This window comes from Mesocricetus auratus, unplaced genomic scaffold (assembly GCF_017639785.1).
Source record: "Mesocricetus auratus isolate SY011 unplaced genomic scaffold, BCM_Maur_2.0 Super-Scaffold_100006, whole genome shotgun sequence".
Classification (NCBI taxonomy): Eukaryota; Metazoa; Chordata; class Mammalia; order Rodentia; family Cricetidae; genus Mesocricetus; species Mesocricetus auratus.
Genome location: NW_024429190.1, coordinates 86,339,610 through 86,361,920, shown reverse-complemented (window position 1 = coordinate 86,361,920; position 22,311 = coordinate 86,339,610). Strand labels below are relative to the sequence as shown.

General features: G+C 45.1%; 1 protein-coding gene across 5 annotated transcripts in view; it reads left to right on the top strand.

Moving 5' to 3' along the window:
- Rarb (retinoic acid receptor beta) overlaps window positions 1-22,311 on the top strand; it is a 336,441-nt gene that overhangs the window by 215,860 nt on the left and 98,270 nt on the right. For 4 of the 5 annotated variants that reach the window (XM_021233505.2, XM_021233504.2, XM_021233506.2 and 1 more), the window contains 1 exon segment: window positions 9,111-9,259. In XM_021233505.2, the coding sequence (XP_021089164.1) occupies window positions 9,111-9,259 (149 nt within the window). 5 annotated transcript variants of the gene reach the window in all.

The window sequence follows — 22,311 nt, the reverse complement described above, 5'->3', positions numbered from 1 at the left end:
TGCCTCCTGAAAATTATTTCTCAATTATATTTAATTTTTTTCCTTTTAACCTTTATGTTTTGAGACAAGAGCTAGCCTGGGCTCACTGTAGCACAGGCTGGCCCCTTATTCATAATGCTTCTGCGTTGGTCTCCTGAGAGCTACAATTACAGATGGTTGCCACCACACCACGCCCAGCCTTCTTGTTACTTTTTTGTTAGGCCTATGCCAACCTGGCTTTGCACACATTCATCGTGCACAAATAAAGGAGGCATGTCTGCATGATGGACACTTTAATACTCCCATTTTAGTCTACTTTCCACACGGGAAATTTGAGCCCATGGAAACAATGTTAGTACAATAGCCACCTTAAAAGTTATGAGACTCCGAATTTAGAAGTAGAATGTGGAGCGGAACCATGTGGCATTGGAATACACGCTCTAGGGGACCTTAATATTGTGACCCAACTAGTTCCATGCTGACCTGACTCTGGGGCGGTTAAATATGTGTTCTCTCAATGCGGTTCTGACTCCAGTGGCTCCAGCCAGATCATTAATACACAGTTAGGAGTGTTGCCTGCCATGCTTTTCAGGGAAAGTCTATCTAAACCCTGTCCTGAGCTGACTTTGTATGTCCCAGGAGACAGCATCACACAGAACACCTCACAAAGTGAACTTCACATATGGTCCTTGAGGTGGGATGGGTGTGATTAAGATGAAGTATAGGTGTCAGGCATGTTGTGGTCCCTTATGGAAATATGACATTATAACTGTGACAAGAGTCACTCCCAGGAGCGGTGTCTCCTGCTGGTGGTGAGAAGAGACCCCTGGAATCACAGGCTGAATGACAGGTACCCAAGTTTCACTCTTTCCTTGGAGCCCAGCGCCTGCATCAGATCAGTGTTGGGGAATCATGCTTGTGGATTAAAGAGAGAAGGATACACAGATTCACGGTCTCACGTTTAGCGAGCGAGCCCCTACAGACAGAGCCCAATGAATCCCAGGTCTAAAAATAAGCCAGAGAGGTGGAAAACGAAGAATTGAAAAGTGAGGAGTTTCTGTGACTCTGTTTCAGCAGAGTAGAGCCATGCTCCCCCCCTCCTGTGGTTTGGGGGGGGGGAGGTGATGGGTTAGCAAGATCAGGAACATAGCAAGTGCTCAGTAGACAATAGATGCTGTTCCCTCAGGTTCCTTCCTGCTATCTTTAAGCCCGGTTCTGGCTGCCAGCCACAACCAAATTCGTGAGAGAGAAAAGGGTTTCTGGTTCATGGCAAGCTAATTCCACAGAGTCTACATCTTAACTTGTGACACATTTATCCCGAGGTGCACTGGGAGGCTGGTGGAGTTACCAAGTCAACAGGCAAAAATGGAATCAGGAGGTGGTGAGGACAGTGGATGTGCATTTTCATGTTAAAGTATCTAAATGCTAATGCACACAGGAATTACCTGGTTATTTTTGTAAGATGCCCAGACGATGCACAGTCCTTGGGGTAGTCGGGCCTCTATAACCCAGACTATAACCCTAACTATAACCCAGATGAGGGTCAGGGACTGGACATTGAAAAGCAAGGCTTTCTTTAGCGACTCAGAAATCAGTCTTCGCCACAGAGCCTTTTCGACTCCTGCCGATGTCCAGCACCTGTTAAACGTGTGGTCAGAGTAGAAGAAGAGTCCCACGTGCTTCTTCTGCTTCTCCAGGGTCAGTGCTGATCTGGGCAAGCACACACAGCGCCAGGTTCATGGGCAGGTTACTGAGTCAGGACGCCAAGGCTGGGTGGGGTTTCCCTTCAGGGCTCCTCCTCCCTGTCCTGTGAAGCATCCTGGGGTTCTACCTCTGGCAGCCTGCACTCCTAAGGAACCACACACTTGCAAACCTCCTTTTGCGAGGCTCGGGAGCCTCCTCTCCAGGCCTGGTTGGTTTCCTCTCCCGCCCTGTACTGCTCCTCCCCCCCACCCCGGCCTCCCACCCCCAGGGCGTCCCCAGGCCTGCAAATGACAAGTTAATAAAAAGGCTCTGCAAGCTTGCTAGCGCATGCGCGCGTGCAACAAGCCAAATCTGGTTCTAATTACTTGTACTTTAGTTGAACTTTGGCGTTTCCTTTGACTTTCTCCCTTATGTATGTGAGCCGAGCTGAGGGCTTTGCGATCCTGCAGAGAATCCTCAGAAAAGTGGGGCGGGGAGAAGGGCACGTTCAGATCGGCTCTCTGGTGCCAACAAAAATCAAACCTAACTGGATGTTTTGACCAAATGCAACTTCGCCATTCGCCCTTAATTAGTTGCAATGAGTCCTAACCGCCGACCCCAGAGCTAGGCTCCAAATTCCCCAGGGGCTGTGCAGGAAATGCCTTTTGCTTTACAGCTCCTTTTTCACATAAGTATCAGCTGCCCAGAGGCTGCCTTAAAATCTTAATCAGAAGGTTCTAGTAAAGAGGCAGGTCTTTCATGCTGCCTGATGCCCACCTGCCTCTAATCAACCCGAACACAGAACCCTGTAATCAGTCAACAGGGGCTGGTGGGCTGTAAATTAGCTCTCACAAAGGCCAAAGAATCTACTGAGCTCTTAAATGCACTATCTGCTCCTTAATCTAACCTTTAGAAAAATGTCAAGCACGAAAGGAATTGTGAAGCAGCTATTGTTGGAGACATTCTGTGTGTTTAAGCGACACTAAGGTGCTTTGTTGGCAACAGGACATTTATACCGTTTTCCCAGGTGAGCCCAGCTACTGAGTGCAGCTATGTTTGGGTTTTCCTTTTGTTTTGCTTTAAGGTTTTTTGTTTTTGCTTTACTTGGGTACCAAGTCACCCCCTAGGGCTATGGTACTGTTTAAGGAGGCTGCCTTGGTGGTGATACTGGTCCTGTGTTTGTGCTGGCACAATGGGCATAGGTTTGCCAGACAGCCTAGGTGTACAGGTAGGATCCCTGTGCCAATCCTGAACCTCAGCAATCTGCTGCCAGTCCCCGTGGGAGAGGGGCAGAAACTGACAGCCAGGGTTTGAACCCTTCACAGCAACTTGAGGGTGTGATTTTGTGTGTTAGAGCTAGTTTCTAGTTGCTGCTTTGGGATTGATTTGGCTTTCCTCCGTCTCGATTTTACGGACTCATTTTGGTTTTGGTTGCATTTGATGGGTTCATGAAAGGCGGGGTTGGGAAGTGGCCGATGCCAGCTCTCTTAGCTGTGGGGTGCTACTGTTGTAGGCCATGCTTTAAGGAAACTAACAGGGAAGGAGACTGGGACAGCAAGATCAAGACTTCAAAGCCAGCTTTGGCAAAATAGTGAATCGGAGGCTAGCCTGAGCTACGTAGGAGAGTCTGTGGCAAAACAAACAAGCAAAACAAAAACAAAAAACAAAACAAACCATAAAGGATGGAAGGAAAGAAGGAGGGAGGGAAGGAAGGAAGGAAGGAAGGAAGGAAGGGTGAGGCCAACAGATCCCTAGGTTTCCAAGTACCGGATTTGTGAACACTGATAGCGGCAGGGTTTCAAAGACCCTCAGTGCAAGCTTGGCTCCATCTTGGTTCTCAAAGGTCCCAGTCTCCAAGAGACATGTTTTCCTAAGCAGGGCCATCAGCCTCTCTCCTGTGTGACTGTGGGTCCAGACATTCCTCGGCTACACAGCCAGGCTCCCCTGCTCTGCCCAGACCCTAGCAAAGAAGTCAGCAGCCACTTTGCAGTTTGGATGATACTGGGGGTTGGGGAGGCTGTGACCTAATGGAACAGAGTCCATTGGCCGCTAAGTAAACAAGCAAGCAATGGCTAAAAGCAGGAGTCCAGTGCCTGCCCGCCCAATGGGAATTATTCCTCCAAGACCAGCTCCCCAGCCTGTGGTCCACTACGATGCCTGAGGTGCCATTGCTCTCCTGAATGACACAACAGGAGCCTCCTTCCCCCTGGGAAGTCTACAAGCTGCTTTTTTTGGCCTGTTTGAGATTGCTGAATGAGCTAATCCAGAATGCATTGTCTGCTGATCCGGCAGAGTTTTCCAGCAAAATTTGTATCATTCTGTGGGCTGATTGTACTTGCCTGGGATAAGAAAGAAAATGTTTGAGGCCTCTCAAGGGCATTTGATGAATCCAACTCTAATTTAAAAGGACTAATAGATTATTGATTTAAGCAGGGTGACCGTGAGCAGATCAATGGCTAAGCCATCTGTATCCACCTTAAACACCAACAGTGTCCAGTGAAAGGGGATCCACCTTAAATAGCAAATCTATCCCTGGAAAGAGAGCTACCTCTGTCCCCCAAGATCCCCACCTCTTTGTGGGAAGGGAGGGAGGCAGGCAGGAAGAGGGACTCTAATAAACTTAGCCAAAGTGTGTTTATGTTACATTACTAAAGACCAAGTGATTCCATTGAAATCCTCCGAGTCTTTTATCTTGGTGCCACATCCTGGTTTCCATCCTAGAGCATGCATTGGAATGTTTGCCTTCACCAACGCTGTTGCTACTGAAATCAGAAATTTTCATTTTATTCCCTTTGGTTTTTTGGCACTGTAAGCACTAGAAGAAATATAAAACCACAGGCTATGTATATAAATACACAGGTTTTTTTTTGCTTGTTTGTTGTTTGTTTTTAATACTGTGTACTCAACCCACGGTCCCATGCATGCTGGGCAAATTCCCTACCATTTTAATTATACCCCACCCCCTGATTTTTTTTTTAATTTTGAGACAGAGTCTCATTGGCTTGCCTAGACTGGCCTTTGAACTCACTCTGTAACCCAGGCCAGGCTTGAGTTTGCCACCTCCCTCCCTGCCCCAGCCTTCCAAACAGCTGGAGAGAATGCCCTGTAGCTGCAGGCCCAGCTCATCTTGAACTATGAATCACAGCTGACACAGCCTAGCATGATCCAGTCCTTCTGGCTACAAGCAACCGAGCCCATGGAGTAAGAGCGTAGGGGTCTCCTATGCTGTGGTGAACAACCCAGTCGGGGCCATGCTAGTGGGTGAGAATATGGAGTCCAGGGCTGGTTGCTTAGAAGAGATTTTCAGTCCTATGGACATTTCAGAAAAGCCTCTTCATTTTTATATATGGCTCTCAGCCTCTTTAAAATGTTTAGACTTGGACATCTACAAGTCTCGCTTAGTCTTTACTGTGTCTCACATTTCGTGGGATTAGCTCATTCTCCATTCTGTTTCCTCACTGGGAGGATAAAATGCTGGGTTCCCTTCAGTGCAGGTATTTGAAATGACATATTTATGGAAATTACCGCCCACTTTTGAAATTCAGGGCATGGCTGTGAAAGCTGAGTCCAGTCCTGACAGGACTCTGTTTACTACAATCCTAGCACAGCCAGAGCAGCTGTTCCAAGGAAGTTCATGCCTGGTTCATGTGAGGAGCAGAGTACGCACTGACTGCTCTGGAGAGCTGTTGTTACTTGTGGGTAAGACCAGAAGCACACACGTCAGGCCATCCTAAAGATGAGCGTGGATGAAGGCCATGAATGTGTCAACCTTTCTAGAAGTCAGTTTATTGGCATGAATTAAACACTAACAAAATCATTTGGAAATACAATTTCCATTAAACTTAATAATTACAATCCTGAGAATTTATCCTAAAGAAATGGACGGAAATACACAGAGGTTGTCTGTGAAGATATTTATTCCCGAGAGATGTTTTGCAGGAAAAATACTAACAAGGAACTATAATCATGATGCCATAAACCAAACAGTGCCCCATTCTCGGTATAATTCCACTTCAGTAAGCAAACAAAGGCATTTAAGTGCATGGAAAGAAGTCGGGCATCGATGCCCCAGAATCACAAGGGGCACCTTGTGTCTAAGTGAAGAGATTGTGAGAGATACATGCGGGGGCTCACAAGCCCTCACACCTGAGCTTTCTTACACGTTTACAAAGGCAGATGCATTAATTTCAATGTATACTGTCTTCTCGTGGATGCCATGGTTCTGTATCAGCTTACGGGGGACACTGAGGAGTGTGAGCGTGCTTTCCCACTAGGGATTTATCATGGCAAGCCTTAGAGTCTTCTCAAGCCAACCCCTCCCTGTCTGCGGGCCCTTGGCACTACCTCTCCTCCTTTTCCCCAGCCAGGGCTTCTGTGTGCCAGCGAAGTACGAACTCAAGATTGATGTCCTCAGATCTAACCTGTAAAGACCATAGTGGATTTATCTGCTAGGACCCATACTACCCTAATGAATTCATTCCAAGTTCTCATGAATTATGAAAATACTGTAATTATAGTTGATTCTGTTCCAAAGGGCTAATTAGTTTAAGGAAGCAAATGAGTATAAGAGTGCCTTTTGATTTCACATTTTACCATTTAACTACTTAGAAGTGCACTTAGTGTTTGAGAAGAAAAAAGGGAAAAGTTCATGAATTAGTTCAACCAGTGTGTATTGATTGTCCGCTCTATAGGAAGACCCCCTGGTCCTGGCACACAGCAGTGAGCATTGTAGATGGAGTTCTTGGCCTCACAAAGACTGTATGTGTATGGAGGGGTGTAAAATATGAAGTTGTAAACAGACACACTTTCTAAATTTTGACAACCGTTAAAATTTTATAAAAAATAACATAAAGTAATATGACATATTAACCAGTGTAGATGGAGTTTCTTTAAAAAAAAAAACCATGGATACTTATAATAATTACAAACTGTTTGGCCAATGGCTCAGGCTTCTTATTGGCTAGCTCTCTTAATTATCAACCCATTTCCATTAATCTAAGTATTTCTGCATGGTCTTACCATGGTCTTACCAGAGAATGTCCGAACCTGTTACTCCTTCAGTAGCTACATGGTGTCTCTCTCAAGGCCTCTCTCTGTCCTCTCCCTAGCATTCTCCTCATCTGGTAGTCCCACCTATACTTTCTGCCTGGCTACTTGTCAATCAGTGTTTTATTCTTCAACCAATAAGAGAAGCATATATACAGAAGGACATCCCCCATCAGATCAGGGATAGGGAGGGGCATCATTTTTCCTTCTGTCCTTTAGATTTGTGCTGAGGATTGCTCCCATGGTATCACACATGTTAAGCACATGCTCTACCACTGAGTAACAGTCCCTTCCACAGCAAGGACACTAATAGGAGAAGTCATCTCTGAGAGAACGGAACTTACCTGAGATGTAAGAGATAAATAACAGACAAACCTTGTGGGCTTGCAATTTGTAGGTGAGGAGAATGGTTAGTATGGGCTATTTGTGAGGAGAATGGTTAGTGTGGGCTATTTGTGAGGAGAATGGTTAGTGTGGGCTATTTGTGAGGAGAATGGTTAGTATGGGCTATTTGTGAGGAGAATGGTTAGTATGGGCTATTTGTGAGGAGAATGGTTAGTATGGGCTATTTGTGAGGAGAATGGTTAGTATGGGCTATTTGTGAGGAGAATGGTTAGTATGGGCTATTTGTGAGGAAAATGGTTAGTATGGGCTATTTGTGAGGAGAATGGTTAGTATGGGCTATTTGTGAGGAGAATGGTTAGTATGGGCTATTTGTGAGGAAAATGGTTAGTATGGGCTATTTGTGAGGAGAATGGTTAGTATGGGCTATTTGTGAGGAAAATGGTTAGTATGGGCTATTTGCTCACCTGCCTGGGGACAGGGTCTGGCAATGCTGGCCTAACCTAGAGCTCCTGAGATCAGGCCTCTGCCATCCCAACATGGTCGGAGCTATAGACCCAGCTGCAGAGTTAGAGTCTCACATTTGAACTCGTCTTGTTCAAAAGAAGAATTGAAAGCAATTACTTAGAACTTAGCCAATGAGGGAATCCTGGAAGATGAACGTCACTGAAGACATGTCGTGAAAAGCCCCGCAGAGCATGGCAAGGACTCTGACCTCGTTCATGACTGTTGGAGGCTCCCTGTAGGCAGATGACAGGTTAATTTTAACCTTTGAGTAATTATCTTGCTTGCACCAGTGCAAGGGTGGAGAGTGTAGACTCGGGAGGCTGAGGAGGAGGCTTCTGCAGCTGAGAACACTGTGCCCAGTGTGGAGACCCCCACAGGGACAGCATGGGTTAGCAGCAGGCTCAGCAAGCAGAGGAACTTGGGAAGCCCCTCGCTAGCATGATTATGAAGAGTGCAACAACTAGGGACAGTCTTGGAAATGCTGTGTCCTGTGAAGTGATTTGGAGACGGGACGACTCTGGAACACCATCCGACTCCTTTCAGTTGTGCCCCTGGTATCTTATGGGCTCTGTTTGCCTGCAGTGAGTAAAGGTTCCTGCTCTCACCTTGGTGGAAGAACATTCTGGTCCAAGCTCTATAAATGTCTGTCTCAGTGGAGTCTGAGAGGCCGAATAATGAAAATAGAGATCATGTGACTTACAGTCTGAAATAAAAAGCCAGGCATGGTACCATATGTCTAGGCCGTAGCATCCGGGAAGCAATGGCAGAAGAGTTTGGAGTTTGAGGCTGTCTGGCCTAGAATAGTGGTCCCCTTTCCTAAAGTAAGTAAATCTCCAGAATACAGATGTACATGAGTTAGAAGTAAGCTAAGTGTGACCTACTCCATCTCCAACCCTGACCTGGAACTTTATCAAAATGTACCTTTTGCTTACACCGGCCAGACGCTATGCTTTCTAAGCTTGGGGTGGTTGGTGCTGCATGGCCAGGGCCAGCTCCAAACAGTGCAGGGCTTCCCAAAATCAGGATTTGTATCCATTGTCGCAAAAGCTCAGCTACATATACCCACAACGCTGGGTTTCAACATTTACTTTGTTGTAGTAAATAATAAATAAATAAATATTGGTTGAGTGAGCAATAGCACCAGACAATACACCCACAGCTAGATAAAAGAAAGCCAGGGGAAACAGAGGAGAGATCCAGGGCTTGTCCAAAGGGCTGACTTTGGACTTTGCCTCCACCCGCTCCCTGCTGGTCTTGGACAAGGCTCTGCCTGAGGGACCTGTGTTGAATTTCTGTTTCTCGTGGGTAACTTGGGATCCATCGCCCTCATGGTGCCCGTGAACTTCAATTTTGATACATGTGAGGTTGCTTTGCAGGGGACACCCAGCATCACCACTTGGGGGTGGTAACTACAACAACTGCTTCTGTGGGCTTAATCCTGCTACGGGGGTTATTGTTTGAGCTTGGAGCAGAGATGTTGGAATTGCCTGGGGAAAACCTGAAGGAACTGAAGTGTGCTTTCTCTTGTCTCCCTCCCTCTCTGTCTACCTTAGCAATTGAGACACAGAGTACCAGTTCTGAAGAGCTTGTCCCAAGCCCACCATCTCCGCTTCCTCCTCCTCGGGTGTACAAGCCCTGCTTCGTCTGCCAGGACAAGTCATCAGGGTACCACTATGGCGTCAGTGCCTGTGAGGGCTGCAAGGTGAGTACCCCCAATGCCTCACCTCCCCATTTCCCCTTAGCTCTTAAATGCGATCTCCCCCACTCCAGAAACGAGCTGTTTGACAGCTGAAGCATCAACTCCGGCTACCCCTGGAGTTTGGCTGCATCTCAGCGTTTCTGTCACCTGCGTGCATTTCTTCTGTTTAAAGTTCAGAAATGTCTGTAAATGAGTGACCGAGGCCAAACAGTCCCGGGCCTTTAAAATGCACCCCCCCCCCTCCGCCAAATCCTCTCTTGCTAAGAACCTTTTGAAGGAGTCCTAAGCGACATGTCCCTCTTTCTCTTGGGACATGCCATCTGGTGTCTTTGTAGTTCTATTTTATTTTTAAATATGACTGACAGTCCACTGAAACAACTTGCAGCGAGCCAAGGTTGAAATTGGGATTTATCTCCTGGCTGCCTCCTCAGCCCTGTGGCCTTTGAATTACACTTTGATTTTCAGCTTGTACAGACTTGCTACTGTAGATGCATTGTAAATTCAGCAGAGTTGGATTAAAGCGCCTGCCCACAGCACACTGGGGGCTGAACGTGTGTCAGACAGAAGACGTCTGCTTTAAATCATGTTAGATAACCATTATCAAGTCCAAGAGGCATAACTGAGCAAACGGGGTCCTTGTGATCTTAAGGAAGAAACCAAAAGTGACTCACAGGCAGATGCGACTTATCCATAGAAATGTTGCCAAGGAACCACACTGTCTTGGGCCAGCCCTTCCCTAGATATGGCTGCTATCTAGTTCTCTCTATCTGGCTCTTCAGGTCTGGTGTTCCACATGTAGACTGAACAATTCACCTAGATGGTTGGGGGCTGGGTCACTCTCCAGGCTCTGCGGCATCGGGCTTATACATGAACGGTTTCTGTACATGTTGGTCAGGTAGTGTTGTGTAGCGTGTCAATGACAGCTTGATGTCTTCATGACATCACCACCCTCTCCTTAGCTCACACTTCTGTGAAAGAAATACAAGGTGTCCAGAGCAGCGCGCTGGTAGCCAAACCAGTCAGGGGTCAGCCTCGTATCAACAGGTCAGAACACCCTTGACGCCAGCAGCTCCAAGTAGCTGACTCAAGAAGTGGCTGTGGGGTTGTGGGCTGTTGGCTTGTAGTTTGTCTCCTGTGATTAGGAGCAGTATAGGCCCTACTCTCCTCTCCAGTCCTCCCAGGGAGAGTGCTTAATGACACAGAATGAACAAATGTGAAAGGAACTCTCTTTCCTTCTGTCTCTGTCATGGTGGAGGCTGGCACTGGCTAAAACACTTATATTCATGGTTCTGATCTCTAGTGCTCACCTGTAGCTGGATAAACTAAAATATGCCCCAACATTAGAGAAGGCTTCATTTGGAATGTTGGTACATTTTGTCCACTTGTTCTATAATATGAAAACAAATCAGTTTCTAATGTTCATTTGGAAGGCAAATGAAAAGATGCTTTTAATTTATGTACTTAAGTATTTATTGAGACAGAGTCTCACTATATAGCCTAGCATAGCTTGTAACTCACAGCAATCCAAGATGCCTCCATCTCCTGAGTGCCGGGATTATAGACACTAGCTACCCCATCTTCAAAAATATGCTTCTTGATTTCCAAACAATTTTCCATTATCTCAAGCCCAGAAATCTAAAGAAAGTGTGGCAGCTTCCTGTTTGCATGGTGACCAGGAAGGACAGCACCAGACTTGTCCTCCCTCAGGCAGACGCCCAACTGCAGAGTAAGCAGTTTCTCTGTCCCTGCAGCACAAACCCTTCCCATCGCTACTGCTCGGCTAGTTCTCTGACCTCCTGCTTTACTGTGGGATTCTGACTCTCTTTAGGAAAAACCCCAACATAAATAAGCTCCATAAACTGGGTAAGAGGCCCAGAGTCTCAGGATAGGAAACCCTTTCACCAGACCATGATCTAGACCAAGTCACGGAGCTCCCGGTGTGTGTGGAGTTGAACACTGGGTACAGGGGTGGCTGGGCATGGGCTGCCTTTCTCCTGATGGTAGGGGAAAACTTACTCTCATTTGAGCTGACTGACGAAATAGGGTAGAAATCGAGAGAAATGAAAACAATGAGAAGGTAAAACAGTAATGTTCCTAGAAAAGAGAAATAAAATGTCTAAGTATAAAATACACTCTTATTGGTTATTTAAAAACACCAATACAGTCAGTGTCTGAAAGACAAAAAGCAGCATGGTCCTTCCCCATAGAAAATTCTGTTAAAATTCAATGTTTATGTGAATTTATAGATTTTGATTTTACAAAAATAAGGTGTTATAATGCATAGGCAATTAAAAATGGCTTTTTATATCTAATTATATTTTATGGTCAAAATTTACACAACTACATAAATTCTGTGATGATACAGTTAACATAATTGCTGGTAGTTACATTATAAATTACCTAATCGACCCCTATTATATAATAAGGTATTTCTGATTTGTATCTTTTATAAATATTACTTTGTAGTCTTTGGTATACCTATGGATAAGTTAGTAACAATAGACGGTATGTCGGGTGCTTTATATACTTGGTAGGGTGTGTGAGCATGGTATGTGTGGGGTGGCTACTAGGAATCGAGCCTAGGGCCTTGTTCATGTGAGACAAGCATTTTTACTAACTGACAAGATGCCCCTCACCCTTCCTTTCTCTTCTAAAGCTTTTGATACAGCTAGCCAGTATCAGCATATGCTGTTAAATCTATATTGATAGTCAGGTAATGGACTCGTCTCAACATCTCCTATGACATGCCTCTGTTTAATTAGAGGTTTACAGGGAGTCATATATATGTATCAGGGAAGACTCTATTGACCCCTGGTTTGTCTAGCTCCTCTCTGGAGAAGAAGGGTCACTATTCCAAGTAGGGAGTCTCTGCTGTGAAGTAGGAGTCCCAAACAGAATCCAGAGTGTCTTCTCAAGAAGTAACGAAGGGTAGGCATGTGGCTCAGCTAGCGACATGCAATCCTAATACCAGTGAAGCCCTGGATTTCATCTCTCGCACTGTTCAAACTTAGCATGTGGAGGTAGAGGCAGGAGGATCAAAGTCAAAGTTACCCTTGACTACTTAGCAAGTTCAAGTTCAGATTGAGATGCTTGAGACTCTGCCTGCTTCAAAATAAATAAATGAATAGAAGCAGTGCTGGTAGTGGCCTCTGCCTGTCATGGCCATGATGACCTTACCATTATGGGGAGGGGGGGGAACATCCTCCATCTTCCATGGGACCAGGTGGCAGTTTTAACCACCACAGCAGACATATGATGATGGTCAGAACTTAATGAATGGGTGTGGCTCACCTCTGGGGACAGTCAGTGACTGCTATGTTGACACAACATCACCAGGACAACAAAGCCACTAGACACACCCTTGGGATGTCCCCTTTAGGGGACTTCCAATTGAATGACATGTTTTCCAAGACACAAAGAGAACAAAATGTGAAAGTGTGGTTAGTCAAAGGTTTGGCCATATAAAATCATAAAAGAATACTATAAACAAAATGACAATTCAGAGGCGCTTATGACTCCTAGACTCAGCATGTAGGAAGCTGAAGCAGGAGGATCATGAGTTTGAGGCCAGCTATGGGTGCCTGGTGATACCCTGTGTTTTATCTAACATATATATTACATATATATGATTTATGCACATTTTTTGGCCTGAGTAATGTATTATGCTTCCATTATTAGCTTTCTGAGAGTATAGTCTACAGGGTGAATTTGAGGAATCAAATTCCAGATATGCTACTTCCAGCTTGATGATATTGGTCAAACATGTATGTTATATTTCCCGCTGTTTTGACAACTGGAAAATGGAATGCATTAGTTATTTTTTTAGTCGCTGTGACTAAAAACCTGATAAAATAACTTTAGAGGTTTTTCTGCCTTTAAAGGCAGAGAGGTTTCTCTGCCATTTAAGGAGACAGCACATCTTTGTGTGGTGGCAGGAAGCTGTTTGCTCATATCTCAGCAGATCAGTTAGCAGAGAAAGGGGCATGCTGTCACTCAATTGCCTTTCTTCTTTCTCTATATGACGAGTCTGGATTCCCAGCACATGAGTCCAGATCCCGAACACATGGAGCTGCACTTTCCAGGCAGGGATTCTCCCTAGGCGAACCCTCTCTGGAATTACTATGGAGAATGCACCCAAACACATGCTTCATCAATGCCATAGATGTTCTTAATCTAATCACAACTAACAATCAAAATTTTCCATCCTATAAAGATATGAAATCTTCTAGGACCATGAGATCCGTTCCCATGCACACAACATGTGGAGTAGTACCTAGGACCTGGTATCACACTATACACTGTGTACTCAGCATGTGGAATAGGACCTCGCATGCACCCCACACACCTACCTCCCGTGTATACATATTGAATAGTACCCGGTATCTACTAAGCATTATTGCACACTCAATTCCCAGGCACACACCATGTATTATGGGATAGTGCCTGACACCAGCGAAGCATTACACGCCCTTCAAGTGTGCTCAGCCTACTGTAGAGGACCTGGCACCTACCAAGCCCCAGACTTGTTTAGCTCCTGCCCATTTTCTCTTTAGCTTGACTAGAGCTACTACACACAGTGAGGTGACTTCAGTTCCAACGTTAGCACTCCACTGACAATGCTTTCTCAGCATCTCCTCATTCCTTTATATGAAAATAAACACTGCCTATTTCCTGAAAACTCCGGCAAAGACCCAGTCTGAGGCCACCTGGGTGGCTGTAGACCAGGGGTGGTAAATTGCTCTGGTAGAGAGCATATGGCGGTTATTTTAGGCTTTGAAGATGTATGTCCTCTGTCAGAATGACTCAGTTCTGCTCCTCTGGCCAGCCACAGTAAGATGTGCCATAGAATGGAGATGGATGATACTGCACCAACCACATTGTTTATAAAAATCAAGCAACGTCACCTAGCAGTCGGGTTGGAAAGGTCTTGAGAACACATATCAAATGCTGCCATATCTGTGTTTCCCACTGAATGACCCTAATGCTTTGTTGAAAATGGAACAGATCCATGCCAGTAATATTGGGGAGGGGGTCTAGATATTTATTTAGAGAGAGCAATCACTTACATGAAAAGCCGGGTCAGCATTCTATGGTCTCCAAAAGGAGAACAGGATTCAAGAGAGAGAGTGCCCACTCCTCTCTCATCTCTTGTCCCTCAATCCTCCCATGTACCCGTGACCACGCCTTGGAGCGTGGTCAGCTGCATGTACATGATCTCTACTTACACTTTGTGCCTTACTGGGCAGTTATTACTGGTGCAGCTCTGGGAGGGTCTTACTCTGATGGCCAAGCTAAGATCAGCTATTCGAAGGTGGTCTTGCTCACGTGACACTGCTGGGATTTGTCACTTTTCCTGTCACCATGTTGCACTGCCCATTAGACTTAGCTGTGTTGCTCGTGGTGGGTGAGTTTTAACTGGAGATAAGGCAACCGTAGATATGCAAATGCTTTTCTTAATTTATTTTTACTGTAGGCTGACCACTGATCAGCTCTGTCCTGCCAGCTGCTCCTCAAATAACCACACAGAGACTTAATAGTAACTGTAAATGCTTAGCCAAAAGCTTAGGCTTGATTTTAGCTAGCTCTTAGAAGTTAAACTAACCCATTTCTATTCATGTATGTGTGGCCCTGAGGCTCGCTTACCTCATGTAAGTACTTCCCGTCTGTGTCTCATGGTGTCTCCCCTGACTCCGCCCTTCTTCTTTCCAGTATCTTCTTAGTCTGGTTCTCCAGCCTAACCTTATCCCTGCCTAGCTATAGGCCAGGCAGCTTCTTTACTAAAGCAACCACAGTGACATATATTCACACAGTGTAAAGGAATATCCCACATTTACTTTTGTAGTGATACACAAGCACTCTAGTGCTGAACTGCTTCCCTGGCTTTTCAACCTATCCTGAGACTGGTTACTAGTGTGCTTTTAATCTAACCGCTTGCTTAACTAAGCCTAAATCCAATGGGTGAAGAGCTGGCAAGGCCACCTTGCACAAGGAAAAGACAGCTATGCTGGCATGAACCTTTATGTTGCCTTCTGTCTTCTCTAACTTCCTGAGCAAGTCTCTTCTGATGATGGGACTAATTATTCATACTTAAATACTCTTTTCTGACCCATTTCAGGGACTATAGTGACATAGTGACCAGTCCTGTATGCCCAAGGATACAGTTGTGCAGGTAGCAGAAAACTGTCCCTGTCTAGGCCTTTGTTCCAATAGCCCATTTGGACCCACAGCAGCTTTGCACACTTCACAGATGAGGAAGCTGGGAAGCTAAGGGTTCACAGCTGGTCTTTGTCAGAGTTGGGGAGGAAATCCTGCCGTGTCCCACCACTGCTTCAGATGCACCATAGACAAGAAAGTAGGTGGCAGTAGTGTGTCGTGCTCCAGACCCCCACTCCCTGGGCAATTTATGTAAAAAAAATAAACATTTCCTAACATGGTGACAATTTTTAGAAAAGAAAATACCCAAGCATAGTGGCACACCTAGAATATCAGTAGTCAGTAAGCTGAGGCAGGAGGATCACCATGAATCAGGGGCCAGCCTGGGCCACACAAAGTTCCAAGCCAGCCAAGGATACAGAGTAAGACCCTGTCTCAAGAAAAATTAAAAGAAGAAAAAGGAAGAGGAGGAGGAGGGAGGAGGAGAAAGAGAGGGAGAGGAAGAGGGAGAGGGAGAGGGAGAAAGAGAAGGAGAGGGATGGGGAGGGGGAGAGGGAGGAGGAGGAGAAGGAGGAGGAGGAGGAGGAGGAGAAGGAGGAGAAGGAGGAGAAGGAGAAGAAGGAGAAGAAGGAGAAGGAGAAGAAGAAGAAGAAGAAGAAGAAGAAGAAGAAGAAGAAGAAGAAGAAGAAGAAGAAGAAGAAGAAGAAGAAGAAGAAGAAGAAGAAGAAGAAGAAGAAGAAGAAGAAGAAGAAGAAGAAGAAGAAGAAGAAGAAGAAGCAGCAGCAGCAGCAGCAGCAGCAGCTAAGGAGGCAGACACAGGTATATGCCCATGTAGTCTTGGCACCCAAAGCCGTTCTGTCCTGTGTTCTCCCTCCATTTCTCCTAGTTGGGTGTACCAAATGGCTCCCCATACATAAGCCAGCTTCCCCCAGAAGCCTCAGTGGTATCTTTTCCACCAAGAGTCCTAAAGTTGCAGGGGTGGCCTCCATTTAAGGCCACCTGTAAGCCTTTAGACCTCACAGCCACGCCCGCAGTCCCTCCAAGCTGATTCTGTCCCTTCTCTCATTTACTTCCCTTTACCTTCCCTCATCTGGGTGTTCCTGGCAGAACACTCAGTCACAGGAAGTTTGCACTCAGGATATGGATGTGTGTGTATCATTGGGAGCCTGGGTCAAGTACTTACGTGTGGGTTGTGCAGACATGTGTGTTGTGCTGACATGGTCTTCAGAACTGTGTTCTTAAATGGCACTGATAAACACTAAATTCTTTTTCAAGGGTATTTTTAGAGTTCATCACACTGACGGTTACTTACGTGTATGGGTTTGCTTTGGTACAGATCCCCAAGAATAGTCTATGTGCTATGCTGGGTCAGGAAGCCTGCCTTTATAAGTTTATCTAGTTAGATGACAAATTGAACCTAATTATATAGGGTGCTTGATACATTCACACAAACTTTTAGAAAAGTTTATAAACATTCTAAGAGATTTTAGTGGCCAAAATCCAACTAATTTTCATAGGAAGTTCTTCCTTCCATATCAGAGACCTAAGCCATCACCACAAGACATATCTTCTCTGACATTGTTTTTAAAAACATCCCCTTAAGAATTAGAAACTGTTATGATGTACTTAAAAGCACTCTGGACTCTCGGTGCAGAAAGAGACATCTTAGCATAGAGACTGCCTTCAGATCCAGGGACACTGGACACTAGGAGCGACAGCCTTGGTTCTCCGGCAGTAGTGACAGAAAGGGACAGCTCTCCCTGTCTAGGGCTGGTCAAATGTCTCTGATCTGAGAAATTATCTTGGGTTGTAAAAGCAGGAAAATCTGTCTTTTCTTCACCCCTCTCCTTTTCTGGCATATTAATAAACAGGAACGGGGACGGGGGGCTCTAAATTAAACTGCAACTCTGCACTTCTTTTTCGTGTTCGTGAAGATAAATCGATTGAGTGGTCTTAAAGGGCTTTTCGGTTTTTGAATGGTTTAAGGTTTGAGACCAGTGCTTCAAATGTTTACTTTGTTATTGAAAATAGCCAGGTCCCTGTCATTGCTGTATGATAAATAAACAAACTTAAGAATGATCTTTGATGACTGATAAAAATGCCTGCCTTTGTCACCAGTAGAGGAAAATCCCCAGTGTGTGTTCTTATCCTGTCCCTCTGAACCACCCAGTGTTGTCTTAAAAATCTGGTGCAGGAAGACCAGGATCCGTTTATTTTTTTAATTACCAAAAATCAGTACTTGATTTTCTGATTTAAACGAAGTTGGCTGTCGACAAAATCAGTTGCTTTTCAGAATTCCTGCAGAACATGATGTAGAAGGCACAGTGGCTTTGTGTTTCAGGTAGATCACATCAACTACTCAAGAAACCCTGGAAATTGCATTTGGGGGCTGGAGAGATGGCTCAGCAGTGAGGCGCACTTGCTGCCCTTGCAGATGACCAGGGTTGGATCCCTAGGATCCATGTCAGCTGGCTTACAACTGTCTGTAACTCTAGCTCTAAGGGAACTGACACCCTCTTCTGGTCTCTTTGTTTTTTTGTCTTTTTGTTTTGTTTTTGTTTTTTTTCTCTTAGACTCTTTTGGCTCTTTTGGAGGACCTACCATCTAGGTCCCAAATAAATACACCCAGAGGCTTATTACTACTTATGAATGCCTAGCCTTAGCTTGGATTCTTTCTAGCCAGTTTTTCTTAACTTAATTATCCCATCTACCTTTTGCCTCTGGGATTTTTCCTTTCTTTACTTCTGTAATATTACTTTCACTCTTACTCTTGCTGTGTATGGCTGGCCCCTGATTTCCTCTCTCCTTCTCCTTCTTGTTCCTCCATCTCTTTTCTCTCTCGTTCTCCTTCTATTCATTTTCTTTGCCTGCCAGTCCTGCCTATCCTTTCTCCTGCCTTGCTATTGGCCATTCAGCTCTTTATGAGACTAACCAGGTGTTTTAGGCAGGCAAAGTAACACAGCTTCACAGAGTTAAACAAATGCAACATAAAAGAATGCAATACATCTTTGCATCATTCAACAAATGCTCCACAGCAAAACAAATGTAACGTGTCTTAAAATAATATTCTACAATACACATACACACCTACACATAAATAAAAAAATCTTTTGAAGAATGTTGTTTTTCTCAGAAATGACAATATACTTTTTGAGCTTTGCTTCAAAGAGCAGTAGTCAGAATAGAAAGTGTTTTCAGGTTAAGTAAGGTCCTTAGCCTTGTAGGTGATGCTCTGTCACTTTTGGAAGCTGAGTCTTCTGGTCCTTTTCATTCCGGCCATTTTGCTGACTCCTGTGCATTCTCCTTCCTCATCCCTCAAGGACTCGTATGGAAGTATAAGAGGCTGAGCCTCTGGGACGGTCTTCCTTTAGTGCTATCCCCTACTGTCAGCCCGCTCCTCTGGGACAGGGATGAGAATCCCTCTTCCCTGTTCAGGGTTGCCCCTGTCCCACCATATAGAGCAGAAACAAAAAGCCTGCCTTACATTTTTCATAGCTTGTGCTTCAGCAAACTCCTGAGTAGAATGAAATTCACTTGGCTTAACTGACAAAAAAAAGCACTCCAAAGAATTTCCCTATGCCCCATAACAGTCTGAAGTACGTATGTGTTCCTGATTGGAGAACTCTCACACATTGACTAGAAATTCAGGCCCAGTGTTGATATTGACCTGAGTTGGTCCACCAGAATTGCAAAATTCCAACCACCAGGATGGTTGGGAGAGACGAGGCAGGAATTTGCTTATTAACCACTGGACTAGAAAAAGCACACATCATTGACTAGAGCTGGTCACATGACCCAAGGAGCTACAAAGGAGGCTGAGAGCGGTAGTTTAGTGTATACAGATTCAGACCTCTTACTATGGAAAAGAATGAATGGCTATCACCAGAGCTAATGGTTTCTAGCATGGGTCTTTTGATTTGCTCACTGTGTATAATTTTGCACAAGTAGCAGAATGAGTGTTTTTCCTCCTCTAAGTTATAGATGAGGAAACTGTAAGCTGATTAGACCATGTTTTGCCATGTGTGACTTGACTTACCTGGAGCTCTTCTAAAATGTCTACTATGGAATCCTACTTGCATAGATTTCTGCCCTTAACCTTTTCCCTGAAACTCTTTAAACTATGTTCTCAACGCTGGCAACTCCAAACATCTCATACATCTAGTGTAACGCTTCACCATTCTGATGGCCAGGAAAAACCTCACTCAGTAGAGTTGAAGCTTTATGAGGAGTTAGATTCTAAGCCTAGGAGGTGAAAACCACACCTAGATGGCATAACTCCAGAGCTCTTAGAGGACAAACTGTGGAGATTTTCAGATGGCTCTCGTCAGGACACAGAGACCACGGTTTCCTCTAGTGTTGGTAGCAGGACACCAGATGACATAGTTACTTTCTGTTTTCATATTATGGTAAAAGCCTATATCCTTGATTAAAGATAAGAGCCATGCTAGGCCAGCAGAATGATCACATAATGGAAATCACACACCCTTCTAGATGTCTTTTTCTCATTGAGCACCTCCAGACAAAACTCTGGGGGCTAGAGTATGCCCTGTGCTCTTGTGAGCTATGTCATTTGGCAGCTGTGGCATTTGTTCATTATTTTCCCACCCCAGAAAGAAGACGGAACATGCTGTGTGGATTAGCAACTCTGGAATGGGCAAGCGTTTCTTCTGTGGGCTCTAGATCCTGCCCTTGGATCAGGCCTAGAGAGGAGCTGCGTGTGTGTGCTCCTCCTGTGAACACAATGCTAGCATTGTCTGTGGCAAAGAGGAAAGCTGGGGTCTGGCAGGCCTGCCTTTATTAGAGCCTTGTTCACACTGAAAAGATTCCATTCCTCCGCTAGCAGCATCCTGCCCAGGCTTCTGCCACCGGTTCTGTGGCCAGCACTGTCTCCTGGGGCATTTTTGTTTGGATTGATTTTGTTTTATTTGAAAAGCAGTACGAATCAGTGTACAAGGTGAAGGTGTTTGTGTGAAGCTTGTCATCACCCCTGTCAATAGAGGCAAGGTGGCCATCTTCTAGGGTGTCTGCCGCCTGGTACTAGTGTCAAAATGCAAGAAAACAAGTGGTCAAGTCTACTTCTCAACTTGTTTTCTGAGGCTCCAGAACAGTCCATCTACTGCCCTAGGGTTTCCTGCAGTGTTAATTAAGACACAAAGTGGTGGCTTCAAAAACTAAATATTCCAATAAAGAGAAACAAAATCTTCAGTTGCCCTCTCAGCTTTGATTCTATGAAAACTGTTGCTTCCTCTGCTTAAAAAAACGTTCTACTGGAGAAAAGTGGGCTAGAGGGTGTAAAATGCACTTCTCCGAGTCATGCGTATTGGAGAGACCTGCTGGAGGTCAGCAACTGGGAGAAGAGCTGGGTCTAGGAGAGATTTTTATGGTGAAACAACTGTCAGATGATGTTGGCTCTTCTCCGTGTATCCAGATCTGAAACAGCGGCTTTATACGTTCACAACACTGCTGTCCAAGTCATACCGGCCTGGAAAGTCCCCCGGATCATGGAAACTGCCATTATTGCCCAAAGCCAGAAGGCTCCTTTGCTGTCCTCAGGGAAATGAGAGCTGCATCTTGGATCTCTTTCTGTTTCGTGTCTGCGGGGGCCATGGATGATCTATGTCTGGGGACCTTGGGACTATGGGTGCATTTCGTGCCAAGTAATGCTTTGAAAGCTATTGCTCTGACTTCTACAGTGTGTCGGAAACACAAAGAACTAGTTTCAGCATAGTGGCGTTTGTAGGAGAGTCCTGGTCTTTGGCATTTACACATTCCACAGGCATGTCCCAACACTGAGATGCTCCTTCAACTGGTCCCAACTCTGTTAGCTGGTTTACTAGGCCACACAGAATCTGTACAAGAATAATCAACGATGTAATAGTCGATGAAAGCCACTTTTTCATCATAAAACATAATTGGCTTAAAATATAAACCAATTCTTCCCTTATAGGTGCACATGATGTCTGCCACGGGAGAGTCCTCAAAATGGATAGCCAGGGATCCAGTGGTTTAAGACATAGGAGAATTCTCTTCCCTGTGTCCTTTCTGTTGTGACCTTGAGCCACAGAGAGAGCCTCCTGATTCTCCACTATCTAGTGTATTGGAAAGAGGAAGCTGAATGTGGGGATAATGTAAGATACCTCCAAAGAGCCAATTCTCTGCATGCCACAGATAAATAACCCTGGTGTTACTTGACATGTTGGTAACTTACTGAATAACAAAGCTGAACTTCTATTGAGGACATATAAAAAGTTTTCAGTTAAAAAAATATTTAGCTAGATTTTGAGAACTTTTTATCTTTGTAACTGTTGCTTCCTTCCTTCAAGCGATCTGGGGAGCAGTCACATAAGTGTGGCTGTCTGACTCTGAGCCCCAGCAGAGATGGCTGTCTCTTCTCTTCAGGCCTTCTGCCTCGTGCATGCAATCCAACAAGATCTAAAGCAGCTTCAAGGTCACTCGCTTTCTGCAACACCCTGCGCAGAGCAGCAGGCTCACCTCCAGCAGACAGTATGTCTATGATTGGTTAAATGTTGTGGTCAGGGCATTCTGTACCACCAAGAATATGCTTATGGTTGGTTAAACTTGTGATGCTTGTACTCCTGGAATTGAGCCTGTGGTTGGTTACTTGCCCTGGTGCTCAGACTCCAGATGGAAGTGAAGCCTATGATTGGTTATTATCTTAATCATGCTTTCTTCCATTACAATCAAGGGTCTCACCTTCCATTTGTGTTAGGATAGGGCTTAAACTGCTGAAACACGGGAATGCAAAATCACGGAGTCCTGAAGCATTGCATCTTGGTTAGACACGGTCCTTCTCCATGGCACCTTCCCTCGAGTACCAGTCCTGGCATTGTGGAGTCACTGTCCTTGAGGGAGATGCTTGCTGTTTGGCCCTGCTCACCTCC